General features: G+C 43.8%; 1 protein-coding gene across 1 annotated transcript in view; it reads left to right on the top strand.

The window, feature by feature from the left end:
• The first annotated feature begins 1499 nt into the window (after positions 1 to 1499).
• Positions 1500 to 12955, top strand: part of col27a1b (collagen, type XXVII, alpha 1b) — a 58736-nt gene continuing 47280 nt past the window's right edge. The window contains exons 1-4 of the mRNA XM_068604968.1: positions 1500 to 1861; positions 3792 to 3856; positions 7853 to 8889; positions 12648 to 12701. Coding sequence (XP_068461069.1) covers positions 1809 to 1861; positions 3792 to 3856; positions 7853 to 8889; positions 12648 to 12701 — 1209 coding nt within the window. The 5' untranslated portion in view covers positions 1500 to 1808. The remainder of the gene's footprint in view (positions 1862 to 3791; positions 3857 to 7852; positions 8890 to 12647; positions 12702 to 12955) is intronic.

Genomic DNA, 12955 nt, shown 5'->3' with positions numbered 1-12955 from the left:
AGGACGAACTGAGAGGGGGCTCTGTGTAGAGGAGCAGGGATCCAGTTGCAGGCAGCTGAATCGGCGCTCTGTTGGGTCTCCCCTGGACACTGTCATAGCGTGTTTGCTGAAGGCGGGTCAATGAGGACTTTCTTTGGCAGAGGAATTTCACAGCAAACGACAACACACACACGCACGCACACACGCACACACACACACACACACACAGACAGACATTGGAAGGAGTGCAGCCCTGCAACCCAGATCTGTGGTGAGAATGGAAGAGGGTGTTGGTGGAGCAGGACCTGAAGGAAGGCCGTTACAAAAGAAGACGGTGTATCGGTTGAATTTCTCTCTTGATTAAAATAATTGGTCATTTGTTACAACAACAGAAATATGTCAGCAGTTAGATGGAACTTCGTACAAACATGGAAACATTTTGGAATAAGATCGCACTGTAAAAGTTACACCACGGCTGTCACGAGAAATGAAATACGTTTTAGAAAGAGAGTTTATTGCCGGCGTGATTATGTGAAGGTGATTTGTTGTGATTGGGCCTGACTTGTATAAGGAAATGCTCTTGTTACAACCTGTGTTTTTGGTGATCACAGATGTATTGGCACACAAATGGCAGCAGATGGATAACAACATATTGCAGTATGTAATAAAACATGTCTGTTGTAATTTAAAAAACAGAGTTGCCATTACATAGTTTGTCCACAGGAGAGCACTAACTAATTTGACAAAATCTCAGCTGAAGCTCCACTTGCTTACTTGCTTTCTGTGAAAGTCTGTAGATCATATCACTGGATTTCCCATCAGCAGAGTTTGCTCAGCTGTTGCTGGAGGTATGTTCACACCGGAAACGCTTGTTGAGCCCCTTTACGTTGACTTAAAAGCCAAGTTTGTGATGTGAGACATCGACAAATGATCCTGATCTTCTACAAGTTATACCAAATTCTTGCTGGAGTCCAGAAAAAAAGAGGAAAAAAACTCCAAATGTAAAAAAAATTTTTTTTAAAAAGAAGCTGCTTGTGGTTGACACATTCATCCATTTATTTACTAACACACGTGATAACCTCCACGTGTTTTACAGTTCACTGACCAGCACCACATCCACATAAACACATCCAGCTCTGGAGGGTTTCCTGCCCCCCCCCCCTCATCCCAAAGAGACTCACCTTGAGCTGGAGCTGCACCGGCTCTGCTCCACATCTGCTTCCCTCGATGTCAGCTGAGGGCGACAGAGGGAGGTGTTCCCCCTCTCCCGGTTCTCAAGATTTTCCCTCTGTCCACAATAAACTTTCATTTTGGGGAAGTCGACACACTCACACACTCACTCACACACATATACACACTCTCTCTCACACGCACACACGCATACACACACACACACACACACACACACACACATACACACACACACACACGCACACACACAACGCCGGCCGTCATCTTGTCCTGCAACGGTTCGCTGCGGCAAAGCAGCACCAGACTTTGGCTTCACGCGCATTGTCCTTCGCAAAAGCGCGCAAAAGGAAAACGGAAGAAACATCGGAAGTGCACAGGTGGAGCTCTCCGGAGTGACCTTTTTTTTTTTTTTTTTTTTTTTTTTTAATTCATCTCCTGGAAGGAGGCTACAGGGAGACAAGACAAGACAAGACAATGGCAGAAAGCAGTCTTTTAACCGCCGGTTATTCCCGCAGTGTTTGAGTTGTGTTGTTGCTTCCTGTCACGTTCGCTCCTCGCGCAGCACCTGGAATGGAAAAACTTTATCTGCCTCGTCTGGACAGTTGTACAAACTCCCAGGGAAGAATGAAGTAACCGCAATGGAGCCGGACAATGCCCCGTACTCCGAACTCAGAAGCTCTGGAGTCGGGGGGTGAGTAGTGGATACATTGCAGAAGTCCTGCTGCTTAAATCTCTATTTTGTGTTTGTTTGCTTGTTTTGTTTTAAACGTTTTCAACATGAAGTCGTGTGCTCTTGAACATCACCTGAAGTAACGTCCGTTACAAAGTCGCGTTAAGATGCCAGCAGCATTGTTGTTATTTCATCGTCTATAAGTCGAACTATTCTACTTATATCCTGCGAAATAACGTGTTAATGTTTATATGTATATGCATATTCATATTCAGAGTCGGTTTTTAAACTTGGACAGGTGCCAGCCTGTACTTTCACTAAGTTGTGGGACAGCTTATGGAAACATTTTCTCTGGTCTTTGGACCGGTCAGTGGAGCCCGCTGCACTGGTCTCGAAGCTTGTGTCTTTTGCAGCTTGTACTCGAAAAGAGCTGCCAAGCGATCTGGGACTGATTTGAGGGAGATGTATGAGAGGAGGAGACAATCCTCTCTCTGCTCCCCTCTTCCCCCTCTTCTCCCCTCCCAGCTGTGCGTCTCACTCAGCTGGTTGGCCCTGCCGTCCCAATGGGAGGGGAAATAAAAGTCAGAATGTTGCATCATATAACCATGCACCGCTGGACATATAAGAGACTTGATCACAAAACTGCATCCCCCTCTTTTTTCTTCCAACAATGTTTCTGCTGAGCAGTGGATGGGTTGTAAAGAGAGAGGGGGAGAGGTAAACTTAAAAAAAAGAAGCTCCAGTCAGTGTGTCAGTGGTTGACCAGTGGCTTCCTGCAGCTCTCTGGGAAACCACAAATTCAATGGATTTCCCCGTAAGTGGGTTCATTATGAGCCCCGTTCCCTTCAAACATCACTCGATCAACAGGCGTCCGGGTTTCACTTGGTGCATGTGACCAAATCATCAGCTCTGAGAGTGTAACCCCCCCCCCCAAATAAAAACTTACCCTGGTGATGATCAGTTCACAATCAACACTTTGTACAGCCCTACTCTCTCTACAAAAAAAAGCAATCAACACTCCTCCTGTCTTGAGGAAAACAAACATTCGGGTGTTTTATTGGCTGACATGAGATGATACATGTCACAGTTGTCATGTGAAAACAGTTGGTCTAATTCCAGTGGACCTGGATCACATGGTCTTTTATGGGTTGCAAAAGATCTGCAACTTCTTTTTGTACTTTTTCAAAACCTGCAATAATACAAGGCATACTCAAGGCGGTTTGCCTGTTATTAAACGGTTATCATGTTGAAGATCACATTGCACTGATATATGAATTATGTTGCATCACTTTCTTTATCTTCCACTTGGTGTTTGTCAGAGGTGCGCTCACCTTGTCCCGCAGCGCAGCAGCTCATCTGGAGGTCGGCCATTGAGATAGGGCAAAGCTTGTTGTCTTGAAACAGATGTTTGCCTCTGAGCGAAGCGCCACTGCTGCTGCAGATCTGATCACTGTGGGAGATTTTGGAAAACGAATGTCGAGCATTTCGTCTTTTCATATCGTAACTTGGACTGTGGTTTGTATCTTTATTTGATTAGGAACATTATATAAAAACAAGGAGGGATGATGTATTGAGCAGTTGTTGTTTTTTTAGCAAATTGCTATCTATCGCCAGCAATCAGCAGGTAGGTAGAGCAATAGTTCTGCAACTCTCAAATCAATCAGGCCACAAATTATGCAGAGAGTACCTCACTTTTCTTTGTTTCATGTGGCTATGAATAATTGAATGAATGAATAAATAAATAATAGCATAAAAGCTTGTGATCAGACTAAGTAAGAAAATGAAGGATAACATTAGCATAACAAAATTATCATTCTTCTCAACATTTTAGAGACCAAAAAAATCTAAACCTACTTGAAGGATTTATGAATTTTCAAAGAAAAATATTATCTGTAGCTTGACTATCTGGCTTAGTACATTGCAATGTCTAACCTTGTGTCTTCCTCTTCAGGAGGATTCTGATTCTTTGGACTATACTCTGTTGCACCTGCTCTCTACGGCTAGCGCAAGCACAAGGTAAGCAACGTCCGGCTGAGGACGCAACACACGCAGACACATTGTTGAGCAGGTAGTGTCACAAATGTGCAAAAGGCACAGAAGAAAATGTAAATAAGAGGTTGGTGATGCCCCATGAATTACATCTTAGGATAAACAAGGACGCCCTAGCATTATACAAATGACTATAGGACACAGAACGGATAAAGGAAGTGTGAAAATATCCACCGTGAGTAATCACATCGCCCAAACGCGAGCCCCTTGTTTATCCAGGGTTTATCTCAGGCCGATGCGATCAGCGTCAATGTTTTCCATTAACAGCTTGGTCAGCTGTGAGAGTCTCTGTCAGCGTTGCTGCTTGATCTGTCAAGGCCCCAAAAAAACTCAGATTCAATATGTTCACGCTTCCCTGGAAAAGTTTCGAAGCCCTAGTTGGAGATGGGCCGCTCTTTTCCGCCCCTTGTCCCGTGACGTGGACGTTGAGCACTGAGCACTTGAACTGGATTCGTTTTGTAACCGTAGACAAACCCTGGCTTTTCTTTCGGTGCAAATTGAGCATGAGGTACATCACACTCACGCTCTCACGACATCCCATACTCTCAGCAGGAACATTAGAAACGAGCTTAAAGTAGGGCATTCCTTGTACATGATCGCAATGTGAAACGTATTTCGTAATGATGTCATTTCTGAATGGCTTTGGACATTTATTTAGTGAGATGGAATTGGAAACTAGCCTCACCCCTCCTTCATGTCTCTATATGATTTCATATATATGATGTTCCAAGGTGTTACATGACCCGTCTACCCTGGTTCCCAAGCTCTCTTCTGTCGACTTGGAGTGCATGGAGTGATGTCTGACACACTCCACTATCTAAAGACCCTTGTGAGCATGCTTTTGTCTTATTTAGCTGTCAGTCAAAATCTGCCAGATCTCATTCAGTCAGAGCTCTCTGCAGCTTCTAGATGCCCTTTGATAACGTGAACTGCCGCGCTCCCTCAATGTGAACAGTTTCTGGCAATTTCCTCTGAAACTCTACCTTCATGGCTTGACGTAGTCCTCCAGCAATGACCGCCGAGCGTCTGGAGACGCCAACGTCGGGATCTGCTCTCACATTGGAATGAAATGTTTCAGAAACCTGCACAGTGTTCTGCAATCGTTCGTAAGATAAATACTACGCCGTCGCCTTGTTTCTCAAGGAGTAGGGGAAAAACGCGCATGTGGAAAGTGACTCCGGCCACAAGCCATGGGTTCGTTTTAGTTTGACTGGCGCTGGCCGCACTCCAGTGTTGGTGTGCCGCACGCTTTCCCCTGCAGTCATTTCTACCACATGGGCCGCTGCCGCTACATCTTTACCTCAGACAGCAGAAAGAAACTTAACTGTTAATGTGTACAGGCGTTTGAAATGTTAGCTACCATAGTGCCCAACACAGCCACAGTGAAGCGTCCAGACTTTCTGCAAAGACTCGCATATCAGTGCTGGGAATGAAGTGTGAACCCCGCCCAAAGAAAAAATATCAACTTCAACTTTGATGCCATTGAGGCAGAAAATGGTTTGAATAATGACGACGGTAAACGATTCATATGTAATAAGATGAAGGCATGAATGAACTCACTGATGTTGGGGATTGTAATTTCCCATTGCTGGGAAAAGTGTAACTGAAACCAGCTTTGACTGACTTTCAGAATTTGGTAATATCTGGTGTTTAGAGGATGCATTAATGCTGAGTCAGAGGCCAGCAATTTATTCCCCTTCTTTCTTGAGGAAACACAGCGGGACCATTAAAAAAAAAAAAACGTCTTTGGACGCAGAGTTCTTGGATTCTATCGAGTTGTGTTAAATGTTCAGAACCAGCGGTGTTACTGAGAGCCAGCGCTTTTCCTAAATGATCAAATTAAGTTTTAAAGTTGACGCTGCGGGAATGTTGAATATCCATTGATGGCCTCCTAACAGGGGAAACGCTTTAGTCTGCGCACGTCCCAGCTTTGTGAGAAAAGTCGTGTTCTGGAGCTTCGCGTCGTCTCCGGCATGTGTTGTATGCTCAGTTCTCCGTTGGTGGTTTTCTTTTCACCTCATCAGGAGGTCATTAAAAAAGCCTTAGGCGGCCCGGCGTACAGAGTACGCCATGAAAGTAGATCACAAATCACACAGTTATAGAACAGTTTTGCCTTCCTCGTACCATATTAACAATTCCAATGAGTGCTATGCGGGAAATTCAGCTAAAAGAGTTGCTCCGTTTTCCTTTGATGTTTCTTTCCCGTGTGTGGGTTCTTCATCGAGCTGCCCTCCCACTGTCTGCACACACTGAGCACAGTCTCCTCCCCCGAACATGTCTAGTGTCTATATACTCGTTCCTCCTCTGCTGAGCCGTAAAACATCATTTAGCAGTTTATTTCAGTCTCGCACACATTTGTTTTGTATTAGAGGACGAATAGTTGAGATCTATAAGTAATCCTTTTAGCTTTTTTTTTTGTACATCCTGTACTCAGGATATGCTGATTGGCTGCGGATCAATTCCTCCTTCTTTTCCAACCGTACTAAAATAAACAGAACGCTGTTGTTTGACATTGCTAATGACTTGTACCGGTGCCTAACAATAATATGGTGATGGGAATCTTTCCTGTCTGTTTTAAAAGTTTGAACCAAAACCAGATTTGACTGAATGTTTTGCTTGCAAAAAACTATATCTCAGATTTAGCATAACATTGGTTGTTGTTTCAGAGGTTCTTGTTTTGGGATTCGGCACCAACGTGGGTTAAGGGGCTGCACAGGACATACCTTTTTTGGAGTTGAGAGTTACTTTAAAGTAGGGATGCAGGCTGATTATTCATTTCAGCCATTACTAATACTCCTTAATTATCTGCTTCTCATGGCAGATCCCAATAAGGTAACTAATCATGTCCGTTGCATCTTTTGTTAATAAGTAGGAGCACAAAATGACCACTGATGTGATTTATAGAGGGTCAGAATGTCATTTTTCATCTCAGGCATCGTGCACACCTTAATTAGAGGTTGACATAATTATCTTTCCTCTCTGATTTTAGCTTGACTTCTTATGAAATACTACATGGAGTCAAATCAGCATCACAGCCAGCGTGTGAGCCTCTCTTTGTGCGCACTGTAACGGTTGGTCACCAGTAGACAATGAGACACTTGTAGTTGAAAAGGCTCATAATCACGGCTCCCGAAAAATGTGCATTCATTGTAAAGAATACTCTTGAAACAACGGCTGCGAAATGTGGATTTCATTAAAGCCTCACACAGAGCTGTGGATCCAATTAGGAGTAATACACAGTACACACAAGACTGTAATGTGTGAAAATTGCCAACACTTCCCCCCCGTGAGATGCAAGTAGCAATTAAAACCCACAGGAAATGCTGCAGCATGTTTTTATGGGCCCCTGTCAGAGCCATCATCTTTAATCAACAGACATCTCCAGATACAGTCAGGTGACCGTTCTGTCTTCGCACTAAATGCGTGTGTCCTGAAACCCCCGACACCGTCCTCTCCTGGGATCCGTCCAGCCTCCGCTTCCCAAGATCCTTTTAATTAACGCTGATGTAACGATTACATAATCTGCGGCAATCTCCAGAACTGGATGTTGACGTGTGACCCGAACGGAAATTCTCAGCAGCCTTTTTAAACTGCTTTTGCTGCAGGATTTCCATTAGTCCAACTTTTAACTCGTGAACTCCCAGCTTGGCTTCGCAACATAATGAATACTTATGTTGCTGCACTTTCTGCTTTTATTAAGTGCACATATACAGTTATATATGTGATGCAGTTAGCCTTTTCTTTGTTACTTTTTCCATTTTGACATTTATATGTTGTCATCGTTTTCCTTTCAGTAGCTTCTGTAAAGTCCTTTGTGGTCTGGGCCTTTATCAAAGTGGTTAATTACAGTCATTTGGGGGAAGTAGAAGCCGAGAACACGTTGCATGTAAACGACCAATACAAGTTTAGCATCTTTGGGTGCAATCTAAGAGACACTGACTTCTCTCTCCTATTTCTCTGAAGATGTGGATGTTCTGCAGCAGCTCGGGCTCTCTGGGCGAAGATCGGCCGGGTCGTCATCTTCAGGCGCTCGAGCCATCCCTAATGGCATCATCTTCTTCAAGTCTGGGGTTATCCTCACGCCGAGGGCACGCGTCCAGGTGCCTCTGCACACTGTCATCCCCGCTTCCTACAGCACCACCAACCTCTCCCTGATCCTCAGCCTGTCTGTTCATCGCGTCAACGGCGCCTTCCTTTTCTCGGTTCTGTCTAAGAAAAGGAAAGTGCAGCTCGGAGTGCAGTTCGTGCCGGGGAAGATCCTGGTGCGCGTGGGGCAGAGGAGCTCTGTGCTCTTCGACTACGACGTCCACGATGGCCAGTGGCACAATCTGGCTTTGGACATCCGAGGACGCCGGGTGTCCCTGCATACTTCTTGCGGGAAGAGAAGCGCGCACGCAGATTTGCGTTTGAAAAAAGAGGAGGCTCTGGATGCGGAGGGCTCGTTCCTGTTGGGCAAAATGAACCACAACTCGATGCCGTTCGAGGGTGCCATCTGCCAGTTTGACATTTATCCCTCTGCTAAGGCAGCTCAAAACTATTGTGATTACATTAAGAAACAATGCAGAGAAGCCGACACGTATCGGCCCGTGTTCCCCCCCCTGCTACCTCTAATCTCCACAGACCCAAACATCACTGTCCCCCACACAACTCAACTCTCATTGGCGGAGGCATCCAGAAAGGCTGGCCGCTTGTCAACGGTGAACGAAACATCTGCGCATCAGACTGCGGGCAAAAAACCTTCCGGCGAAAGAACGGATTTACCTGCTTCCGCCCGACCGTCCGAGCTGCGGCCGGACCTTCACGCCACAGCTGCTCTCAACCCGTCGGCCACAGAAGCTCCAGAGATACCACGAGTGACGAGCGTGCAGGATGTCAAGCCCACCTCACTTATTCCAGTCACTACAGCTGCAACAGATGGCTTCCACATGTACCTCCTGGAACCGAGCCAGTTCTCACTGCTGGATGGAGCACCTGGACTAAAGGGAGAACCAGGACCGTCGGTGAGTCCTGCAAGCTCCTCTCGAACACAACACACACTTTCCCCTGAAAACCCACGCACGACCATGTGCATGTTCGCCAGGTCTTTGAGCAACAGTACGTGCGTCTTTGTGCAGGTTCTTTTTTTTTTCTCGTGACTTTGCAGTTTAGTGTTTATTTTATGAATGAATATCTTGTGAAATATGGCGTTTGAATTGTAATAGATGCATGCTTCACATTTTGACTGCCATATTTCAGCGCTTTCGACCAATTTATTTGGTTTACCTGGATATAGAAGTTTCATACAAGCTTGTTATTTAAATGTGCCTTTCTTTGATTTCCAGAACTGTCCCTTGCAGGCCTCTTGGTATGTCAGTGGTAGCGGTCACAAAGCGTAGCGCCCCTGAAATGTTTGCTTCTTACTTGCATGTGGTGTTAAAGACTTCTCTAGCCCTGTCTAATTGTTGGCGAATAATGTGTGATTTCCTTTTTAGCAGCAGTGGTAGAAATACTCAGGGTCAGAGCTGGCCTTTACCAGTTAGTGCTTCTCTGAGCGGAGGAGCTGGCGGTGAGGCGCTAGATTCCTCTGAGAGAAAGTGTGACTGCTCAGAGAACGGATACTTTTAAAATAGAGTTAAATGTGTAATAAGGATAACGCCCCTTGAGCACAATTAACCAGTAAGTGTGAGAATAGGGTTGCACCATGTAAAGTCAGCGTTTTATCCAAGTTATTTCAAGCTATTTTCCCTATTTTTAAGCACCACAAACGTATTACATTTTGAAAACACATTGTTCTGATGGCAGATCTGAAGTTTTGCATTTCTGTAAAAGAAATGACACCAACTAGACTATTGCTCACATCACACCACGAGCCTGAGGGTTAAGCAAGCCCCGCGGCGCCCATTATCGGAGAAGAAAAGAGAAGAATAAGTGAAGTGACGTTACCTAAAGGATCTCCGGAACCACAACGTTGATAAACTTCATTTAAATTGCTGAGGATTTTAATAAAAGACACATTTTCTTAAGCCTACGAGCTTGTCGGAGTCTAATAAATCAGGTACATCCTTGTGTGTTGTGTATTAGTACCTGAAAAATCCAAATGCGGCCGGACTGTTTTTTTTCCCCCTTCTCTCTTTGACATTTTCGACTGCGGCGGTCTCGCTTCACACATCATAAGCGAAAATTTATGCACAGTTGGATACCCAGCATGCACCAAACCGACCACGTCTTGGCATAAAGGTTTCACTTTTCCTTTTTTGAACCGAACAACACAGTTATTTGACTGAAACTCCTTCGTAACACCCCAATCCTTTGTTTATTGTGATTTTTCTTGCAGATTCTTTAGGTCCTTACCTTTCCAAAAAGGTGTCTTGTTAGTATGTGGGATGTTGTCACGGTCCTGAACCAGACAGTTTGAAAAACTCAGTGACTGCTTAAGGAGGCATTTTTGATAAATCTAGCTCATATAATGCTGGATGTTCATAGTTCAAAATATGGTATAAAAGTGTTTTTCTTGGAAAACATACATTTTATTCACACATAAATTCTGAATGATATCAAATAACAAAAGTATTATAACTCATTTGGGGTTCATATGACCTCACTAAAGCCTCTAGAGGGGCTTCTCCCCCGCCAGGGGAGGACTTGAGGCTCCAAAGCTTAAAAAAACAAGAATTGAAAAACTGAAGAAATACTAATGAGGTTAAATCATCCGATCACCTTGAGACTGCAGAGTAAGACGTTCTTTTATTAATTCATAGCAAAGTGTTGGTGGGTAATGTAGTCGAAATGTTGTCATCCACCAACAAGTGTTGGCTGCAGACTGTATTCATTTTGAGTGTGTGGTCCTGTCAGACCCAGATCCTCTATTGAATGTAAGGTTACCCACATTTTCCATTGTTAAAAGGACTTATCTGTCTCCTTTTGGGTAATGTTTGACCGAAAAGAATATTTTAAGTAAAGCCTTGCTGCTTTGGCAGCGAAGGAAACCACAGCTCTGCTTCTGCCAGAAGTACTGTAACCGATCTGTCCCTGGTGTACGGTAAAGGTTGCCTTCCTGAGGGCTTTCACCAGTCGAGTAGTACAAAGTCTAAACAGATTGCTGACTCAGCTATAGACTATTCATTATGTTGAGGCAGTTTTTAGTGATGATGAGAAGACATTGTTGAGTATTTGAACCCATTTTTCTGTGAACCGGCTGGACATTAGTGGGCCATAGTCTCTTTAAGGAGGCATACGTTTCAATGACTCTCAAGTGTCACATTTATTTTTGTTAAAGACAACACGACTGCTCTGATCGATGTATCGTTCAACAGGCTTAAACTCTGAAGGGCGGAGGATCACAATTGATGGCCAGATAATCAAGTAATGTCTTCAGTCTAATGAAGGGGTTCTTGAAAGAAAATCTTTTGGATGTCAACACACTGATCAGCGGCTGAATCGATCCTGTTAGGGATGCACATGCACAGATCTGACACGCTTTAATTAAGGCTGTAAATCACATTTTAATCACAATATAATGTTGTTTTTGCAGACAACCAGGCGATATTTGCTGATATCACAAAATCTGCCACGATACATTTTTGATTTGATTCAATTCAGGAACCTGTGATTAATAAGCTGATTGCATACGCCCATTTTAACACAAACAGTTGTGTTCGTATCAACTGACGAAAATATAATGTGACACATTTATTACTTACTCACATCTGAATGAAAAACAATCTATTCTTTTAAAGAAAAATAATAAAATAGGTCGTCCTTTGGTTCATGTTCTCATGTAAAAACTTGTTTTTTTACATAAGAATTTCAAAATAAGAGCATATTTTAAAGATATATGACAATATGTAACCATGTTTTCACATTGTATTGATTAATTGGATGAACTGTTAATCAATCTGTTTGGTAATATTGTAATTGTATTGTAAGTTTTAAAAGGTGTATTGGTCTATCTTTTGCAGAAGTGCTCCCTTAAAAGTTGTGCACCACTAGGATTTTACACCTTGTTGCTGTGCCTATATACAAGATTGTTTGTAATAGTTTAATTGTTATTCAGGACAAATTAATCTCAAATTAGGACTTAAATCCCAAATTGTTATAGTAAAAAAATGTGCATGCTGGCTGAGAGAGTATTTTTATAGCAGTTGGTCCTGTCCAAGTCGGACAAAAGTGCTCAATTCATACCGTACCTCTGACATTATTACAGTAGCCCAATTTCTAGCTGGACCGCCTCGAGTCGAGTTCAGACCCATTTCCTCTTCTTCTTCCTTGAACCATCTGGAGCCATGGGGAAATAAGTAACAATCAAAGATCTCAAAGCAAACTCTGGTTCTTCAAATTGACCCCTCATTAGATGTGACCTTTTAGAGCTTTGTTAATCCATGTATGAAATTGTTTTAAAGCTAGCTAATGCCCCAACATGAATGTGATTGGCCGTAGCCAGCGGCGACCTCCCTGCCAGTGCAAATGAGTCACACTCATCAGTCTGTGCACTGTCGTGGGTTTGGGCTCAAATCCTATTGATTTTAAAGGGACGGACCTCTCTAGCTTCTAACAGGACATCTGCATGCCTGCAAGCACCTTCCTCACTCGGTGTTTTGCAACTCTCAGCTAACTTCACTCAATGTAGAATCAGGGGAAAAATGAGATTCAAGATGTATTCACTGATTGAATATCTAGTTTTCCACACGCAAAACGTTCCACCCCTTGAAATGAAACGACAAAAGGCAGGGACAACACTGGCTTCTCTCTCTCCTTGACATACTTTATATTTTCTCTCCAGGGCCTTCAAGGACTTCCAGGCTTGCCAGGAAAGCCAGGGAAGAGGGGTCCGAGGGTGAGTTTCTCCCAACCAGCGACAAGTTTCCCTTTTCACCTTCCCCTGTTTTCCCATGACCACTTTTCATTTCCCCTCCACAATCCTCCTGACGTACTTCACTGTATCTTAATGATGCTTTAATCCTGTCTGATCTGCAATGTGGGGAGATAACACTGTTAGCGGTGCACTGATGTGGAAGCCCTTTGTACGTTATGATCAAGCACTCAGTGACATCTTTGGATTACGGAGCATTATTCAGCCAGACGTTAGTT

The sequence above is a fragment of the Clinocottus analis genome, unplaced genomic scaffold (genome assembly GCF_023055335.1).
Source record: "Clinocottus analis isolate CAN_PGR_092001 unplaced genomic scaffold, fCliAna1.0.p SCAF_7, whole genome shotgun sequence".
Lineage (NCBI taxonomy): Eukaryota > Metazoa > Chordata > Actinopteri > Perciformes > Cottidae > Clinocottus > Clinocottus analis.
Note: the sequence above shows the minus strand (reverse complement) of the source record. Positions and strands in the feature narration are given on the sequence as shown.